At 53.4% G+C, this 20,616-nt stretch overlaps 1 protein-coding gene across 1 annotated transcript in view; it reads right to left on the bottom strand.

Moving 5' to 3' along the window:
• Positions 1-19,856, bottom strand: part of MAN2C1 (mannosidase alpha class 2C member 1) — a 32,398-nt gene extending 12,542 nt beyond the window's left edge. Inside the window, 10 exon segments of the mRNA XM_065411952.1 lie at positions 638-730; positions 2,893-3,003; positions 7,407-7,513; positions 8,909-9,098; positions 9,550-9,727; positions 10,223-10,293; positions 10,931-11,054; positions 12,668-12,793; positions 19,408-19,541; positions 19,833-19,856. Coding sequence (XP_065268024.1) covers positions 638-730; positions 2,893-3,003; positions 7,407-7,513; positions 8,909-9,098; positions 9,550-9,727; positions 10,223-10,293; positions 10,931-11,054; positions 12,668-12,793; positions 19,408-19,541; positions 19,833-19,856 — 1,158 coding nt within the window.
• Between the last annotated feature and the right edge of the window lie 760 nt (positions 19,857-20,616).

Below are 20,616 nucleotides of genomic sequence, written 5' to 3'. Positions count from 1 at the left end.
CGGGTGCACCTATCTCCCCACACATCTCTAGGGCAGAGACGGGAACAGGCCCAAATTCTGGATACCCCATATAGTCAGCCACGTATCACTGCGGCCCTAGTGCTCTCCACAGGGCCCCTCAGCCTGGAGGAAATATTGCTAGGTAGTGGGTGCTATATGAACTGGCCACGGCCTATGTACTGGGGAGTAGGAAGAGGTACGCTGCACTAATATATCCAAGGCTCTAGCAGCCTCCGGCTGGAATTTCTTGTGGATGGTCCAGCGGTTCAGGCACTAGTTTAGGACTTGGGAGACCTGGAATAAAGTCCCTGCTCTGCCATAGACTTCCTGTGTGACCTTGGACGAGTCACTGGGCCTGTCTGTGCCTCAGTTTGCTCATCTGTACAGTGAGAATAGCAGCACTGCCCTTCCCCACAGGGGTGCATGAGGTTAGATACAAAAAAGATCGAAAGAACTCAAATATGATGGTGATGGGCCACATACATACCTTAGATAGATCACTCCTAAGTGAGCGTGTCCCACCAAGAATGAAGCAGAGACACTGGGAATATCAGCTCTAAAAGGGACCACATGGATCACCTCCGCCACCCCCAGAGAAGGAACATGTAGAGGGGATCCACCGAGGAGGAACACGTACCTCCGAGCAAAGCTTCCCAAACTGCTGCTGGAAAAACCGCTGTCCCTGCAGGAACTGACGCACCATTGATTCACCACTGGGAAGATTCCCGTCCTGGAAGACAATGGCAACTCTGAGGAATTCTGTGCAGATCTCCTGCCCCACTTGCCAGCAGAGAAAGGAGAGTGGCCACCCCAGTAGCATGCACCCATGGCAGGCCCAATCCATACAGCTCCCAGCTGAGACACTGCAGTCATGTATGGACTTGACACACCCTCCAGAGGGGTGGGGGAGGGCAACAGAGTCTGGGGAGAGGGAAGAGCTTGTTGACAATACAGCTGAGGGTGCTACTGGGTTATGGTTCCAGGGTATAAGGCTGCCTAATCTACAGTTAGGGGTACAGAGGGTAGGACTCCCTGGAATAGGACTAGAATTCCAGTTGGTAGGACTCCCCAAGCTAGTGTTATGGTTCCAGAGGGTCAGGCTCCCAAGGCTAGGGTTCACATGGATAAGACTCCTTCAGCTAGGGTTGGGTTCCAGAGGGCAAGGCTCCCCAAGCTAGGGTTAGATTTCCAATGAATAGGATGCCCCGACTAGTGTTAGGTTTCCAGAGGTTAGAGCTCCCCAAACTAGGGTTAGTGTTTCAGAGGGTAGGGCTGCCAGGGTTAGGGTTCCAGAGGTAGGGCTCCCCAAACTCAGATTAGGATTCCATCAAGTAGGGCCAGCCCAAGCTAGGGTTAGGGTTCCAGAAGGTAGGACTCTACAAGCTTAGGTTAAGGTTCCAATGGGTAGGGCTCCTCAATTTTGAGTTCTAGAGGGTAGGCGTCCCCAGTTAGGGTTCCAACAGGTAAGGCTCACCGAGTTAGGGTTCTAGCAGGTAGGGTTCCCTGGGTTAGGGTTCCTGAGGATAAGGTTCCCTAGGCTAGGGTTAGAGTTTCAATGGACAAGACTCCCCAAGCAAGGGTTAGGGTTCCCAGGGAGAGGACTCCCCAAGCAAGGGTTAGGGTTCCCAGGGTAGGGCTGCTGTGAGAGAACTGGATGTGATATAACTCGCAGCCAAGTTGTGCACTTAGGCCCCCATAAACTGTAAGCGAGGACACCAGATAGGAATAATCTGGCCTTGCTTAGGCAGACAGAACAAAAAAACCTGCAAGCTGCAGTTTCACTGGCTGGGACAGATAAAGTGAAAGGACAGATTCATGAGAAGGTGTGTGGGAGAGGGAAACATGGAAAACTGACCCTGATTCTGGTTGTCTGTGTCAGTTTTTTTTGCTGAAGCTGTTTTGCTTATATGGAGAATAATGAATTGTTATTGGCTGTTGCTAGGGAAATTGTTAGCCTATTAGAGGCTATTATGAGTTATGCGCTTTGTCTGGAGAAAATCTAATAGTTAGAAAGCATGCTTTGGAGCAGTCAGAGGAAGCTTTTCTTCAGGCAAGGAGCCGACACCTAAACTCCCCATCAGCTGGACAGAAAGGCCCCCAGAAGGCTGGCTGGTGATCACTCAAAACCATTTCAGACTTTGGGTAAATATAAATGTTTGGAATGCTCTAGTCCTACTGCTGAAGCATTTATATGTGTGTGCGCTTCAGACCTAATAAAAAAGTAGTTTTAGGTAAAAGCACTCTTGTTCGTGCCAATCATTTATCAGATGGAAGAGCTATGTCCCCATTGATTTATTCCTGACACTGCCTGGAGAGAAACAGTTAAGTTGCCACTGCAGTGCTGTGGGTTCTGAAAACCCGGGGTAACAGGGCTGCCCAAGCAAGCATTAGGATTCAAGATGGTATGACTCCCCAAGCTAGGGTTGGGGTTCCACAGGGTAGGGATCCCCAAGGTAGCATTAGGGTTCCAACAGAGAGGGCTCCCCACACTATATTTAGGTTTCCAATGCATAGGACTCCCCTGGCGAAGGTTAGGGTTTCAGAGTATAGGGCTCTCCAGGATATATTTAGGTTTCCAAAGGGTAGGGGTCACTGTGCTAGGCCCCAACGCCTAGGATTAATGTCCCAAGGGTAGGGGTCCCTGAGCTAGGATAAGGGTTCTAAAGGGTAGTGGTCTTCGGGTACCATTAGTGTTCCAAATGGTAGGGTTAGGGTTACGTTTCCAGAGGGGAGGGCTCCCCAGGCTAGGGTCTGGGTTCCAAAACCCCTCCCATGATTTCCCTTGAGGGTCTGAGCAAAAGAATATGTGAAGAGAAGGCATCTGAGACTCAGTAACTGATCTGTTAGAGAGAAGACTCAGGGGGCGATGCAGAAGGGCTACTGTGATCTTACCATTTCTACCCAGGTGCCACCAACAGGTATGAACCGTCCCTCTTTGGCATAGTCCTGAATCTGAGCGTACAGCCCAGGATACCAGTTCCTCACCCACTCAAACTGCTGGGCCTGCAAAGAAGACAGAGCCATAAAGCACCCGGAGACTATTCTAGAGATAATCCAATTTGTCTAAAGCTTCTGGCTCACAGCAGCTGCAAACCTGAATTTTTAGCAGGCATTGGAGCTCAGTGCAAATAGGACTGGTCCCAGACCTGGCAGGACAGCTCTCTGCTGCCAGGCAGGAGGCTTGGGCTGAAATCTGCACCTGGCATCTGGGGTTGGGAGCATGGTAGAAGCAACTTGGAGACCAGGGATAGAGAAGTCCCTTGCATAGCAGCCCCCCTCCCAGCCACTTACCATGCTCCTTCGAATATGCACTAACTGTGACGAACTGGGACTGTTCTTACTGTGATCTGTAAGTGCTGACAGGGGAGTGTGGCTAGGATGGTCTCCATTGGGGGATGGGAGAATGACTGAAGGGAAATACCTGAGCCTGTAACCTGAGAACCCAGGAGGGGGCTGGGGCGAGGTGACACCTTTGCCCGGGAAACTGAACAAAGGCTGTGGGAGGGGTCGCTGAAGGCAGACTCGGGGAAGCTGGCTGGTGAGGTGGCTGGAGGCAGGGAGGGCTCTGACCTCTGGAGGGGGGCTGGGATGCCCGAGGACCCCAAGATGGACCTAACTGAGGGGTATCCTGCTGTCTGTGCCTGCACGACCTGTCTCGGACTGTATTCCCGTCGTCTAAATAAACCTTCTGCTTTACTGGCTGGCTGAGAGTCATGGTGAATCGCAGGAAGCCGGGGGTGCAGGGCCCTGAGTCCCCCCTTACTCCGTGACAACTGGTGGCAGCGGTGGGATCTACTGCACCCCGTGGACGGCGCTTCCTGCAGTAAGTGACTGGGGAGAAGTAAAACGAAGGGGGATTGACGGGGACCAGGCGTGCTGAGGAGTCAGAGAGAGACGGTTATCACCCCTGGGAGTGTGTGACCAGCGAGAAGGACTTTTGCAGTAGCAGGGTCCCCCGGGGGATCGCAGCGAGTGGTCCCAGGGGCGGAGGAGTCTGCAGCTCGACCCTGGCAGAGAGGTGGTGACCTCGAGAAGGGCTGGCACACTAGGGGTCTCCCTGGAAACTGTGGGGAGCGGTGAGCACACAGGCCTGTGAGTGGCCAGCAGGAAGATGTATGCCAAGCGGCTTAAGAGCGACCTGGTGGAGCTGTGCAAGCAGAGGGGGGTGCGCATTGGGAAGCTCACCAAAGAACAGCTCATTGCCCAGCTGGAGAAGGGAGATCGCGCGAATGAACCGATCCCTGTCTCGGAGGGAAGCAGCCTGGCAGATGCAGCGCAGGCCCCAGTGTCTGTCCCAGCTGGGAGTGGTCAGCCGGCTGCTGAGGGCTTCCCAAGACCCCTCCTTCCTATGCCTAGGGGAAGGGTGGGGAGGAGCCCAGCAAATACCGAGGGTGCTGTGACCCCCCCGGCCAGCAGGGGATCCTCCCGGCCACGCTCGCCGGCCAGCAGGGGATCCTCCCGGCCACGCGCAGCATCTGTGGAGCGGAATGGGCTGGAATGGGAGAAAGAGCTAAAACTGAGAGAGCTGGAGGATCGTGAACACCAGAGACAGCATGAAGAGCGACAGAGACAGCATGAAGAGAAACTGAGGCAGCATGAACGGGAGGAGAATGAGAGACACAGGCAGCATGAAGAGAGACAGAGGCATCATGAACTGGAACTGGCGAGGCTGAAGGGCCGCGAGACCCCGGCTGCGGTGAGTGAGGGGGGACCCAGGACTGCACGAAGCTTTGATAAGTGCATCATGGCCCCACGTAAGGAGGGGGAGGACATGGATGACTTCCTGGATGCCTTTGAGACGGCCTGCGAGCTGCACCAGGTTGATCCTGCAGACAAACTCCGGGCTCTCACCCCCTTACTGGACCCCAAAGCCTTGGCCTTGTGCCGCCAACTAGAAGAGGCGGAAAAAGGGGACTATGAACTATTCAAAAAGGCCCTGCTACGTGAGTTTGGGCTGACTTCTGAGATGTACCGGGAAAGGTTCCGGAGTCAGGATAAAACCCCGGAGATCTCATATCTGCAACTAGCCGTCCGCATGGAAGGATACGCCAGCAAGTGGGCTGCTGGGGCCCGGACAAAGGAGGACCTGGTTAAACTGCTGGTACTGGAGCAACTGTATGAGCGGTGCCCATCCAACCTGAGGCTGTGGTTGGTGGACAAAAAGCCAGAGAACCCGCGACATGCAGGCGGGCTGGCCGATGAGTTTGTAAAGAGCCGGTCAGGGGCTGGCAGGGAGGAGTCCCAAAGGAACAGTCCCACCTCAACGCAGAGCGAGAGTCACCATGGGCCATCCCAGCGGGAAAATGCGGAGAAACCCCACCAAAGGGGAAGATCCAGCGTCAGGTCCATCCAACCCACTCGAGGGGACCCCTGGGACATGGTCTGCTATCACTGTGACCAAAGAGGTCACATACGGGCCCAGTGCCCCAGGCTCAGGGACAGACTGAGCAGACCAAACCCACAGAGGGTTGACTGGGTAGAGACCCAGCCGGGCGAGAGGCAGCACTCCCAGGGAAGGGGGGCTGGCAGAGTACCACCTGCTAAGGAGGGAGGAGAGCTCCAGGCCTGCTCCTCTGCGGGGCGGGATGCTCCAGACTCAGGGTTTTTGGTTTATACGGTGGGCGCGGGGCGGTCCCTCCGGAAAGAGTACCTCGTTCCCCTGGAGGTGGATGGGAGGAAGGTCGATGGATACTGGGATACGGGCGCAGAGGTGACGCTGGCCCGGCCCGAGGTGGTGCCCCCAGATCAGGTGGTGCCCAACACCTACCTGACCCTGACGGGGGTGGGCGGGACACCAGTCAAAGTGCCCGTGGCGAGGGTACACCTGAAGTGGGGGGCCAAGGAGGGCCCCAAGGATGTGGGGGTGCACCCGTATTTGCCCACTGAGGTGTTGATGGGGGGGGACCTGGAGGACTGGTCAAGCAACCCACCAAGTGCACTGGTTGTGACCCGCAGTCAGAGCCGGCGAGGGGCACTGCGCCCTGGCCTTGGGGAGGGTGCCTTGCCCGAGGCGCAGGACCCTAACCTGGTGGGGAGGGAACGCCCAGGGACACGGCTCAGGGAGGCTGCGGCCTCAGACCCAGCCGGCAAGAGAGAGCAGGTGGCCATCCCTGTCCCAGCTGCTGAGTTCCAGGCCGAGGTGCAGAAAGATCCCTCCTTGCGGAAGATAAGGGACCTGGCCGACCTCGGTGCGGTACAGGCCATGGGGAGAGGTGGCCGGAAAAGGTTCCTGTGGGAGAAGGGGTTCCTGTACCGAGAATGGGCTCCCCCAGGGAAAATGGAGTCAGGGGGGTTCAGGAGGCAGCTGGTGGTACCCCAGAAGTATCGCCGCCAGCTGCTGTACCGGGCCCATGACACCCCCCTCTCAGGGCACCAGGGAACCTGGCGTACCCAGCAGAGGCTGCTACGGAGCTTTTACTGGCCTGGGGTCTTTGTTACTGTCCGGCAGTACTGCCGATCCTGTGACCCCTGTCAGAGGGGAAGGAAGGCCCGGGACAAGGGGAAAACGGCTTTAGGACCCTTGCCCAGCATAGAGGAGCCTTTCCAGAGGGTGGCCAAGGTTAAAAGGGGGGCTCTGAACCAAGAGAGCCCGAAGCACAGACCTCCAGACTGGAGCGCTGGGAGAAGACCGCAGCCCAGTTGGAACCCCAGGGGTATTGGGGTGGGAAAAGGGCACAGGCCGCATAACCCTTCCCCCATGCGAACTGCAAATGCCCTCGAGCACCCCCGACCTAAGGGGGGGAGTGAAACTGGAGGGGCCTGGTGTAATTCTCACCCAGGAATGGGAGGGATGCTGGGGCATCCATGGGAACGGGGGTAGGTTCGAACTTCCCCGGGTCACTGGCTAAAGTGACCCCGCTCAGTTCGGTCTCGAAGGGGGGAGATGTGGCGAACTGGGACTGTTCTTACTGTGATCTGTAAGTGCTGACAGGGGAGTGTGGCTAGGATGGTCTCCATTGGGGGATGGGAGAATGACTGAAGGGAAATACCTGAGCCTGTAACCTGAGAACCCAGGAGGGGGCTGGGGCGAGGTGACACCTTTGCCCGGGAAACTGAACAAAGGCTGTGGGAGGGGTCGCTGAAGGCAGACTCCGAAGCTGGCTGGTGAGGTGGCTGGAGGCAGGGAGGGCTCTGACCTCTGGAGGGGGGCTGGGATGCCCGAGGACCCCAAGATGGACCTAACTGAGGGGTATCCTGTTGTCTGTGCCTGCACGACCTGTCTCGGACTGTATTCCCGTCGTCTAAATAAACCTTCTGCTTTACTGGCTGGCTGAGAGTCATGGTGAATCGCAGGAAGCCGGGGGTGCAGGGCCCTGAGTCCCCCCTTACTCCGTGACACTAACCTTCCGTCTATCTTTGCTCCAAGAGTTTTGCTGCCCACCTGGGAGCGGAAGATGACAACTCACCTGCGAGCAGACAAACGTGAACTCCGGGTTCTTCTCCATCAGGCGTATGACGGTCACCCAGCTGCGAGCACACTTGCGGATAGACTCCTCGTATGGCCACAGCCAGGCTGCAGGGACAGAAGCAGGCTGAGCTCACTGTGGCCACATGGCCTTTCCATTTTAAATGGCCATTATTTTATATACACACACAGCCTGCCACCTGCCAATGCCCATTCTGTGCTGCCTTCTCCTGGCTGGAAAGACACAACTGAGCCTTATCACAGCTATGAAAAACGTGTCACAGACCATGAAATCTGGTCTCCCCCGTAAACTCTGATCTTTTGTGTACTTTTACCCTGTACTATATTCTTTTATACTATAGGGCAAAAGTATATACAAGTACATAGCATTTCTCAAATGGGGGGTCCCAACCCAAAAGAGGGTCTCAAATCTGTTGTATAGGGGTTGCAGTATTGCTACCCTAACTTCTATGCTGCCTTCAGAGCTGGGCGGCCGGAGAGCGGCAGCTGCTTGCCAGACACCAAGGTCTGAATGCAGTGCCGCTGCCAGCGGCAACACAGAAATAAGGATGGCATAGTATGGTTTTGCCACCCTTACTTCTACGCTACTGCTGCTGGTGGCACTGCCTTCAGAGCTGGGTGGCTAGAGAGCAGCGGCTGCTGGCCCGGAATCCAGCTCTGAAGGCTGCGCTGCTCCAGCTACCCAGCTCTGAAGGCAGCCAGAAGTAAGGGTGGCAATACCGTGACCACCCCTACAATAGCTTTGCAACCCTCTTTTGGGTTGGGACCCTCAGTTTGAGAAACACTGACTTAAGGGCTTTACATGTTTGTATTTTGCCGTTTTTCCATACATATTCATGCTTTGTTACAACTCTGTGAAATTTAAGATTTAAATATCTGAAATCGTGACATTCAAGATTTTTAAAATGCTATGACTGTGAAATTCATAAAAATGGACTGTGAATTTGATATGGCCCTACTCATCCGGGATCCAAGCTGTGCTGCCTTTACAAGAATCAACCACTGCGGGGTGTGAAGACATGGGAAAATCACACTATTAAAATGTCAATGGATTGAAGCATGGCTGTAAGTCCTGAAGAGTCCTCAGCTCACGGGGCTGCTGCCTGTCCTGGATACCTCACTTCCTTTTCCCACAATAGCATGACTAGGGAAAACCCCACTGGGAATTTGAAATCTAGGGGCCAGGCAAAGGAAGTAAGGAATGGGCATGGAAGGCTTTGACATGCCCCTTTGTAAAGGATGCCTTCCAGCCCTGTGGTAAGTTACCATCTCCAGCCAGGCTGACACGGCTACATACATTTTGTAGCTGATAACTGAGATTTCCCTGTCCCTTCCCCTAGAGGCTAGAGCATCACTTCTACAGAACACTCAGTGCCTGCTCGCCTGAGAACTGCTCCCCTCTGGCAGCACCCAACATCACTGGCCAGCCCTAACCAACCACAGGCCTTTCAGTAAGCACGCATCCCCTGGACCCATTCTTACCAGAATCGATGTGGCAGTGGCCCATAGCATGGATGGTGTGCTGGCTCTCGCCATTCTTCTGGCTGAAGATGGAAGAGGCGAGGTGACGCACTGCAGGGAAGGTACAGGAGTCCGTGACATCAAGCAGGTTAACCATCTGATTGGCCACGTACAGTGTCTGGAAGCTCCGCTGGTTTTCCTCCCCGAGGAGCTGAGTGAAGGCAAGAGTGAGAAGAGAGAGACGCTTAGCTCAGCAACTCTTATATTGGACAGGTTGAGAGTCTATACAAGGTGACGGATAGCACGCTGAACTGCTGCACATGTGGACAGCCCATTAGCTGTGTCCTACCAACTTCCCACCTCTCTACCAATGACACGTGTAGCCTGAGGCAATACAGACGCAAAGGTGGTGTTTCCTTCCCCTAGTGTACGAATTTCGCTTTTTTGGAACTCAGAGGCTGCAGTTGTTAGCTGGCATGATGAGACAGACAAAGGAGACACTTCCAGTTGTACACAAGCTACAATGGCAAATGCTTACTCCTTCAGGTCTTTTTGGTAGAGCTGGGGGAAAGAGGCCAAACCAAGGGAAAGTCATGAAAAAAGGAAGAGGAGGGAGGTAGAGGAGCTGGAGAATAAAAGAGACAGCGGACTAAAGTATTTACCTTGGCCATGTCCACTAGTATCTCAAAATCTACCAGCAGCTCATGGACATCCCTGTTGAAGACCACAAGCTCCGCCTTGTTCAGGGTGAACTTCTTGTCAGGGTCAGGAGGTGCAATCAGGCTGCCTTTTCCAGCCCCAAAGAGACCATTGCAGGCAACTTCCACGTAGACAGTCAGACTGTAGAAATGAGAAAAATGGAAACAGAAGTCACCAGAGATCAATGAGCAACTCACTGTGTTCTCTGCGTAGAGACTAGGAAACAAGATCTGCCAAAAGCACAGGAATGGTCGGACCAGGCCAGGCCAGTGGCCCGTCTAGTCTGGTATCCTGTCTCTTATGGTGACCAGTGCTTCAGAGACAGACATACTACACCTACCTAAATGTGCAACACTGTCCCACATGGGACAAATTTCTTCCTGATCCTAGCTAGTGAGTAACTCGCACCCTGAAGCACAGCAATCAATAAACCTTATCATTGTATCCAGCCTGATGTTACCTCATGAGCTGAGCAGCCAATAGGTGACAATGCTGCATCACTGGTCTTCACAGCTCTGAGCAGAGAGCCCTGGGCACTTTCCCTGTGTGGTGTGGCTGTGCCAAGAGTACCTCGTAGGCCCTCCAACCAGTGCAGGGTGGGGGTTTCCCTGAATTTCAGCAAGCATCAATGCTCACCTGTGAGGCTCCGCCTCCTTGAGGCCATCTGTCAGGATATAGCTGGTCTTCTCCCCTTCTTTAGTCAAACCCTGTGTGTCACGACAGGGAGGAGGGACATTAAAATAGCTCCATGACAACACTCACATCAGAGATGTTAACACAGGTTCAATGGGAACAGCTGCCATTCTGCATCAGTACAGAATCACTAACCCATGACTTGTTGATACATATCAGCAGAGGGGCCCCTTCTGACACATGGCAGATTACCCTGGAGTTGTGCGTACTGAGACTGTGCTCACTGTTGGTCTTTGTACTAGTTCCATAGGCAATTTGCAGCACCCTGCTGAATGAAGATTTTGCTCAGACTCCCTAGGACATGTCTCCATGCCCCATCAAACACACACGAAAAACATCGTGGAAAGGGTCGGCTTCTCCTGGAGAGCTGCTGCAACCCCAGCATTAATACCAATCCCATGGGTATTCCATGCCACAGACCAATGGTCAGGAATATTGGATTAAAAACCTCACAAAACAGGGAAGTGCTATATAATTAGAGGAAATTAAAATCCAGTCTGATTCAAACCATGTAACAAATGGCAGGGAATTCCTACAGCCCCATTATAAGGGGCTGAGACAGAGGACATGTCATGGAAACAGCATTGATTGCAGCACTGCCTATGACATACTTCATAAAGATCTAGCATTGGCACACGCACTTCCTCTTACCTGAACCGGCTGCGCATCCCTCCACACCATCCCTTCCCCATCGCTTTCCCACAGGAGATGTACTTCCTTCCCCGCCCATTCTCTGGGGATGCTAAGCTCCACTTTAAACCAGCAGGTCCACCACCTAAAAATGACAGGCACATACACTTCTGAACTGATGTTGAGCCATTAATGATTAAGCATTTCCCTATGAAAGGTTAACATGCACAAGACACTACAGCCTCAGCAGAATCTCTAAGGAGGTCTGTGGGGAAATCACGTAGTACGTACAGACACCAATGCACAAACACACACAGGAGACAATCCCTCTAGGGCTTGCTTTTATTTTTTCCTAAGAGTGAAAGATGCTCAATTGACAGCCCCATAGACAGAGATCTACTCTGTATAGATCAGGTACGATAGGGCATGGTCAGCAGCAGTACAAGCACACTCTGCCTCCACCCATACACATCAAGCCAGACCCGCCAGGAACATCCACGGGCAGTTTGTTCTCCATGGCTCATTCAGTCAGAAGATCATCAAGGGGGGAAAGTTTAGAGGCGCTTTTACAGTACAGACACCTGTTGCCTAGGAACTGGATTGAGACACCCACACATTCCACCCAGGTCCCAAAGAGCCAGGGCATCTCAGACAGCTGTTGGGTGGATCAGGCAGCTGTCTAGCAGTAGTTTGACCTGCTCTCTCAGAGAAATCAGGACACTGAGATCAGCTTTCTTTTCCACGGCATTCCCCAGTGCAGCAGGGCTTGGCAGTGTTGTAGGTGGCAATTCCATGAGGACAAAGGAGCTGCCATGCTGGAAGCAGAAGAGGTGCACAAAGGGGGTCTCACATTACCAGCATGGAGCGAGACTAGAGAAAACTGTGACTGCAGGGATAGAGCAGCTACCCACCAGGCAAAGAAAAGGCCTCAGAAGGGGAGAAAAGGGATGAAATAAACCCTATTTCATGAAGGCCCAAGTCTCAAAGATCCACTCCCCGCACCTCCATAGCCTAACATGAAGTATTCCACAGGGTCTGCTGTCATGGGAGTCAAGTTGAAGGAGAGGGACTCAGGATGGACAGACAGGTAATTAGCTTCCAGAGATTTTGGGTCAAGTTTTAGTCTGGAGTTTATTTTTATAACCAAATTACAAGCACCCAAGAAACAGGTATTTATGATACCTCCTTTAACTGCCCCAGCATTATCACAGGCCTTCTGTTCTGCCTGGAGATTTGCCGATAGGTCCAATGCATAAATCAAAATCAAAGTCCTAAACATGGAGCTGAAAGAATCCAAAAGAGTGAGGTAGATGGCTGAGCAAAGAGATTTCAGAGTGCCTGGCTCGCAGTCCAGTCCTGCCTCTGACACTGACTTGTCATGCGGCCTCAGTCAAGTTACTTAACTTCTCCGTCCCTCAGTTTCTCCCCAAATGTAAAATAGGGAGGATTATATATCTTCTGTCCTACTTCATCAGGGGTTTGTGAGGATTAGCTAATACGCGTACAAGTAACCTGAAGTTAAAGTGCTAAAGATATCTTTAGGTGTAGAAAAAAAATAGTTGTATACACACAGATGTTGCACACAGTCCTACTGATTAATCTGCAGCACCTGGGGAGTAAAAATGGAATCTCACACACAGAGCTCATTGTGTCCCTCAAGGGGAAAAACAATAGCGACTTCACATCACTTCCTCATTTAAATAAATGGCAGTTAAAAATCAATTCACATCACTTTGTTCCTCTAAGGCTGGTACTTACGTGGGTCCAAAGGAGTCCCCAACTTTCGTAGGTCTGAATTCTTGTCTGACAGCTTCATCATGTGGGATTCGCTGAGGGGTCTGGAAGCAGGAGAGAGACACCAGGGGGCAGGTGTCCCCGAACAGCCTGCAGTAAAGATGACAGGCAATAAAGCCAATCACCCCAAGGTACGAGGATCTGTCTCCCAATCTCCCGACGAAGGCTAAAGCTTTGTCACGCTTGGTTTTTCCCCAGTGGTTCACCATTGCAGAAACATTCAGTTTAAAAAAAACCCAAACAATGTTTTAAAAAACTAACAATCCCGTTTCTTGTTAGCCTGACAATAAACCTGGGTGCCCAGCGTGGCATGTGGTCACCATCGGCAGCAGAACACCTGTATCTGCCTTGTATATTTTCACTACCACAAGTGCCAAGCCATGGAGATTTTCTTTGTTCCCACAAATCACACAATCATAGAAACGTACGGCTGGAAGGGACCTCTAGCCCAGCCTCCTGTGCTGAGATAGGACCAAGTAAACCTAGAAGACCATCCCTGACAGGTCTTTGTCCAAGGTGTTCTTAAAAAACCTCCAGCGATGGGGATTCCACAACCTCTCTAGGTTACCTGTTCCAGAGCTTAACTATCCTTATAATTAGAAAATTTTTCCTGGTGTCCATCCTAAATCTCCCTTGCTTCAAATTAAGCCCATTACTTCTTGTCCTATCTTTAGTGGATGTGGAGAACAATTGATCACCATCCTCTTCATAACAATGTTTCCCTTTTGTTCTTTTCTATTTAAATGATAGGAGCCCCCATTCAAAGCATTACAAATACCTTTGCAAGCAAAGGTTACAGCGGTATTCCCCATATTAGCACTGGATGAAGCTATGACAATCTACACCAGCTGAGAATCTGTCCCTAAGTGTACTCACATGAACTACATATAGCGATACCATGGTACAGTTATCTACTTGTACAGATTTTAAAGACACTAGCTGAGCAGTAATAGTCACATTATGATTTAAAGCATCAAGAGGAAATTTATAGTCCAGACAGAAATTCCACTCCTGAAGCAGCAGAGTGACATAGTCTTAGGCCTGCTTAGGTCTACACTACGATGTTAGGTCGAAATTAGCAGTGTTACCTCGATTTAAGCCTGGACCCGTCCACACGACAAAGACCTTTTTTTTTTTTGACTTAAAGGGCTCTTTAAATCGATTTCTTTAATCCACCTCCAACGAGGGGATTAGCGCTGAAACCGGCCTTTCCGGGTCAGATTTGGGGTAGTGGGGACGCAATTCGATGGTACTGGCCTCCGGGAGCTATCCCAGAGTGCTCTATTGTGACCGCTCTGGACAGCACTCTCAACTCAGATGCACTGGCCAGGCAGACAGGAAAAGGCCCGTGAAATTTTGAATTTCCTGTTTGCCCAGCGTGGTGGAGAGCCCAGGTGAACATGCATAGCTCATCAGTACAGGTAACAATGATGGAGTCCCAGGATCGCAAAAGAGCTCCAGCATGGACCGAACGGGAGGTACGGGATCTGCTCACCATATGGGGAGACGAATCAGTGCTAGCTGAACTCTGTAGCAGTAAACAAAATGCCACAACATTTGAAAAAGTCTCAAAGGGCATGAAGGACAGAGGCCATAACAGGGACGCACAGCAGTGCCGCGTGAAAATTAAGGAGCTAAGGCAAGCCTACCACAAAACCACAGAGGCAAACGGAAGGTCCGGGGCAGAGCTGCAGACATGCCGCTTCTACGCTGAGCTAAATGCCATGCTAGGGGGTGCAGCCACCAGTACCCCAACCCTGTGCTTTGACTCCGTCAATGGAGAATCACGGAACACGGAAGCGGGTTTTGGGGACGAGGAAGATGATGATGAAGACATTGAAGATAGTTCACAGCAAGGAAGCGGAGAAACCGGTTTCCCCAACAGCCAGGATATGTTTTTCACCCTGGACCTGGAACCAGTAACCCCCGAACCCACCCAAGGCGTGCTCCCAGACCCTGAGGGCACACAAGGCACCTCTGGTGAGTGTACCTTTGTAAATATTACACATGGTTTAAAAGCAAGCATGTTTAATGATTAATTTGCCCTGGCATTCGCGGCCAGTACAGCTACTGGAAACGTCTGTTAATGTGTATGGGGATGGAGCGGAAATCCTCCAGGGACATCTCCAGAAAGCTCTCCTTCATGTACTCCCAAAGCCTTTGCAAAAGGTTTCTGGGGAGGGCTGACTTATCCCGTCCGCCATGGTAGGACACTTTACCACGCCAGACCAGTAGCACGTAGTCTGGAATCATTGCATAACAAAGCATGGCAGCGTATGGTCCCGGTGTTTGCTGGCATGCAGACAACATCCATTCCTTATCTCTCTGTTATCCTCAGGAGAGTGATATCATTCACGGTCACCTGGTTGAAATAGGATGATTTTATTAAGGGGACGTTCAGAGGTGCCCGTTCCTGCTCTGCTGAACAGAAACGTTCCCTGCTGTGGGTGTGGGGGGGGTGGGGAGGGGGGTTAGTTGGGTTTGTGCAGCATGTTAACCCGGAAACCGCAGCCCCTCCTTTTAAATTGCAAACCCATTTTAAATGGCCAACCCAACGGCTGCTTGGTATGGGAAATGAGGGCCCTGCTGTTTGAAACCATTCCCACATGTTATGAAGGTTAAAAAAGCCAAAAGACTGTGGCTTACCATGGCTGCCTGCAAGCCGAATTCTGTTGCCTGGCACTGTGTGAGTGATCTCTCACACCAAACCGGCAGGCCCTCAATATAAGAGGAAAAATGCGACCTTGTAACGAAAGCACATGTGCTGTGTAATGTGAACAGCAAGATTTAACGTTAAAGAGTGTACCCATTGTTCTCTAAAATATGTCTTTTTAACTACCACCTCTCCCTTCTCCTCCACCAGCTGCAAATGTTTCTCCTTCGCAGAGGCTAGTGAAGATTAGAAGGCGAAAAAGGCGCACTCGGGATGACATGTTCTCGGAGCTCCAGATGTCCTCCCACGCAGACAGAGCACAGCCGAATGCGTGGAGGCAGACAATGTCAGAGTGCAGGAAAGCACAATATGAACGCGAGGAGAGGTGGCGGGCTGAAGAGAGCAAGTGGCGGGCTGAAGAGGATAGGTGGCGTCAGCTTGCTGACAAAAGGCAAGAGTCGATGCTCCGGCTGCTGAAGCATCAAACTGATATGCTCCAGCACATGGTTGAGCTGCAGGAAAGGCAGCAGGAGCACAGACCGCCGCTACAGCCCCTGTGTAACCAACAGCCCTTCTCCCCAAGTTCCATTGCCTCCTCACCCAGACGCCCAAGAACGCGGTGGGGGGGCTTCCGGCCACCCAGCCACTCCACCCCAGAGGATTGTCCAAGCAACAGAAGGCTGGCCTTCAATAAGTTTTAAAGTTTTAAAGTGCAGTGTGTCCTTGTCCGTATCTCCTCCCCCACCCCACCCGGCGCCTCCCTCCTCCTCCACCCCTCCCGGGCTACCTTGGCAGTTATCTCCCTATTTGTGTGATGAATTAATAAAGAATGCATGAATGTGAAGTAACAATGACTTTATTGCCTCTGCAAGCGGTGATCGAAGGGGGGAGGGGAGGGTGGTTAGCTTACAGGGAAGTAGAGGGAACCGGGGGAGGGGGGAAGGGGGGTTCATCAAGGAGAAACAAACAGAACTTTCACACCGTAGCCTGGCCAGTCATGAAACTGGTTTTCAAAGCTTCTCTGATGCGCACCACGCTCTGCTGTGCTCTTCTAACCGCCCTAGTGTCTGGCTGCGTGTAATCAGCAGCCAGGCGATTTGCCTCAACCTCCCACCCAGCCATAAATGTCTCCCCCTTACTCTCACAGATATTGTGGAGTGCACATCAAGTAGTAATAACAATGGGAATATTGGTTTCGCTGAGGTCTATCCAAGTCAGTAAACTGTGCCAGCGCGCTTTTAAACGTCCAAATGCACATTCTACTACCATTCTGCACTTGCTCAGCCTATAGTTGAACAGGTCCTGACTACTGTCCAGGCTGCCTGTGTATGGCTTCATGAGCCATGGCATTAAGGGGTAGGCTGGGTCCCCAAGGATAACTATAGGCATTTCAACATCCCCAACAGTTATTTTCTGGTCTGGGAAGAAAGTCCCTTCCTGCAGCTTTTGAAACAGACCAGAGTTCCTGAAGACGCGAGCGTCATGTACCTTTCCCGGCCATCCCACGTTGATGTTAGTGAAACGTCCCTTGTGATCCACCAGTGCTTGCAGCAGCATTGAAAAGTACCCCTTGCGGTTTATGTATTCGCTGGCTTGGTGCTCTGGTGCCAAGATAGGGATATGGGTTCCGTCTATCGCCCCACCACAGTTAGGGAATCCCGTTGCAGCAAAGCCATCCACTATGACCTGCACATTTCCCAGAGTCACTACCCTTGATATGGCAGCTCTTTGATTGCGTTGGCTACTTGGATCACAGCAGCCCCCACAGTAGATTTACCCACTCCAAACTGATTCCCGACTGACCGGTAGCTGTCTGGCGTTGCAAGCTTCCACAGGGCTATCGCCACTCGCTTCTCAACTGTGACGGCTGCTCTCATCTTGGTATTCTGGCGCTTCAGGGCAGGGGAAAGCAACTCACAAAGTTCCATGAAAGTGCCCTTACGCATGCGAAAGTTTCACAGCCACTGGGAATCGTCCCACACCTGCAACACTATGCGGTCCCACCAGTCTGTGCTTGTTTCCCTGGCCCAGAATCAGCGTTCCACGGCATGAACCTGCCCCATTAACACCATGATTTGCACATTGCTGGGGCCCGTACTTTGTGAGAGGTCTATGTCCATGTCTGTTTCCTCATCACTCTCGTCGCCGCGCTGCCATCGCCTCCTCGTCTGATTTTGCCTTGGCAGGTTCTGGTCCTGCATATACTCCAGGATAATGCGCGTGGTGTTTAAAGTGCTCATAATTGCCACGGTGATCTGAGCGGGCTCCATGATCCCAATCCTATGGCGTCTGGGCTGAAAAAAGGCGCGAAACGATTGTCTGCCGTTGCTTTCACGGCAGGGAGGGTGGATCCTGATGACATGTACCCAGAATCACCCACGACACTGTTTTTGCCCCATCAGGCATTGGGATCTCAAACCAGAATTCCAATGGGCGGCAGAGACTGCGGGAACTGTGGGATAGCTCTCACAGTGCAATGCTCTGGAAGTCGACGCTAGCCTTGGTACTGTGGACGTAGTCCGCCGACTTAATGCACTTAGAGCATTTTGTGTGGGGACACACACAATCGACCTTATAAAAATGATTTCTAAACAACCGACTTCTATAAATTCGACCTAATTTCGTAGTGTAGACATACCCATAGACCCAACATGTCATTCATTCATCTGAGTTATGAAGAAGGGGGTTACAATGCAATTATTGGTTTGTTCTTTTCCAAGAAAACAGGATTGAAGGATTTTTTAAAATGTAATACAAGTGGGGGGGTTTCAGACATCCCCCCAGGTTAGTGGCTGCACCATGGTGCTATCAGAGTAGCGCATGTGTGCAGGGAGCTAGCTGTGAGAACAGTAATATCGCTCTGAGGCGGGTTGGTTCCCACTTTCTCCCACCCAACGCAGCCTACCTGACTCCTTTGCGCCCCATGGCAGGATTGGGGGGGGGGGGGGAAGAGACACACATGTGGCAATACTGTTGATCTCACATCTAGCTTCCTGTGCATGCATAGATTCAGGCTCCAATCCTGTAATTTATTTTAAGTGGATGGGCTGTGCATCTACACAGAAGCCCCATTAACTTGAATGAGGCTCAGTCTCCACGCTGGGGTCCTCCTGAGCAGAGCCAGGTGCAGGAGCAAGGATTTACGTGACAGCTGCCAGGAACAGATGCAGTCATGGTAGGGTCTATGAAAATAGTATTTTTGTTTAACTATGTGAGAGCTAAATAACAGGAAGATTGCGGTGCTGGTAAGACAGATGGGTCTGTGAGAGGATCTCTGTTATGAGCTGCTCCACAGGGTGAAAAAAAGAACCTCCGTCCTACACTGTGAGAAACCCAAAAGAATTGTCAGAATCCGAGAGAAAGAAGCAGCAAACCTGAAACTGACCAGCCTAACTGGAGAGTGAAACAGCAAAGGGGAAAGAAAGAGCAGCACAGCCTTTGATTTTTAAAGCCTTTAATTTTAAACACACAATAAAGGATCTTACTAGTATCCCTTCACACACACAGACACCCCAAGCCTGCTCCAAGCTTTCAGAGCAGCGACACCCGGGCTGTAGCAGGTGGGCACACCACACCCGATCGCCCCCCGCCCCGGGGCACGGCTGGAGTCACTGCGACTCTCAGGCAGACCCACAGCCCGAGCAGCGGGTTTCCCGGGGGAGAAGCCACGTCGCTTTCCACATCCAGACCCGTCCGATCCCGGCCCGTGCTCATAGCCGGGCCAGCAGGAACCAGGGGCCGGTGGCGGCTCGGGTCCCCCGCCGGCCAGCGGAGCTCGCTCCGCAGCTAGCGCCCCCCCCTCCCGCCCAGCGTCCCGAGCCAGCCCCGCGCCCACCTCGGTCCTGGCACGCCGGGCCGCTGCAGGCACCGGGGGTGGGGCGCTGGAAGTGAGGGCGCTGAGTGGGGGAGGGGGGCAAGCCCCGCCGCAGGGGCTGGGGGCGGCCGGACCCCGCCCCGAGCGGGAGCACAGGCCCGGCCCGGGGAACGCCCGTGGGCCGCTGGTTCCCGGCCGGAGGGGGCGGAACTCGCGGCGGACCGGTCCGGCTCCCACCTGCCCAGGAGGTTGCAGTCGGGGAAGCGGGGCTCGGAGAGGAACTTCTCGGCCCGCTCCAACGCGGTGCGCCGCCGCTTCAGCACCTGGGACCATGGCCCCGCGGAGCAGCGCGGACACGGGCCGAGCCACAGCTCCGGAGTCCGGCAACAGGGGAAGCCTGTACCTGTGGGCTACTGCGCATGTGCGGGGCCGGGGGGTACGGTGGGGAGTGAGCGCCCCGGGGGCGGGGCCTGGGTCCCGCCTCTCCCTGTCGCCTAGCAACGGGCAATCCGGCTCCGCTTCCGCTCCCCTGTCCCAGATTCCTGGCCCGGGCTCCCCCCTGCAGACGCTGCGGAGAGAGAGCAGGACGCACACCCCGGTGGGGTCCCTCACACTGCTCTGGGGAAGGGCCCCCCCTGCCCAGCTGTGAGGGCTGGCCTTACCATGAGGCGAACTGAGGCGGCCATCTCAGGTGCCAGATGGGGTGGAGGGTGCCACTAGAACCCAGAGTGTAGAAAATTGTATCTGCTGCTGGTGCACAGAGATGGTGGAGTGCTGTGCTGGAGGAAGAAGGGCACAAGAGACATAACAGGCAGGCAGGAGAAAAGGTGAGAGGGAATAACAGAAAGCAGCAGGAGCTGCAGGGAGAGAGAGGAGGAGGAGCCTCTTATTTACCTCTCTAGCACCCCCAGGAGCCTGGACTGATTAACACCAGCTTCTCAGGGAGCTTCCTGTTTCCTGCTGCTTCCCTGAACCCACTTGAGGAGAACAGGCAGTCAACTGAAGTAGTAGATAGGGTTACCATATTTTAAGTGTCCAAAAAGAGGACACTCCACCAGGCCTCGGCCCCGCCCCAACTCCGCCCCCAACCCCACCCCCCGCCCCACCCCTTCCCGGCCCCGCCCCAACTCCTCTGCTTCCCGCGAACATTTGATTTGCGGGAAGCCTGAAGCAGGCAGGCAGCAGGTAAGCTGGGGCTGGAGTGGGGGGGCGCGAGGAGGCGCGGCCCAGTCCGGCCCCCCCAGCTGAGCGGCTCCCTCTGGTGGCCGGCCGGCCGGCCGGCCCAGGGCAAGAGGCTCTGGCCCCGGCGTCTCCTGAGCACCGTCGGTCCCGGCCCGGCCCCCGGCTGAGCACCGCCGGCCCCCGGCCCCGCACCACCGGGCCCCGACCAAGCACCGCTGGCCCCGGCCCCCGGCCGAGCACCGCCGGCCCCGGCCCGGCCCCAGC

Source organism: Emys orbicularis, chromosome 10 (assembly GCF_028017835.1).
Source record: "Emys orbicularis isolate rEmyOrb1 chromosome 10, rEmyOrb1.hap1, whole genome shotgun sequence".
Classification (NCBI taxonomy): Eukaryota; Metazoa; Chordata; order Testudines; family Emydidae; genus Emys; species Emys orbicularis.
The sequence above is the reverse complement of the archived record's forward strand: the minus strand, read 5'-3'. Positions and strand labels throughout refer to the sequence as shown.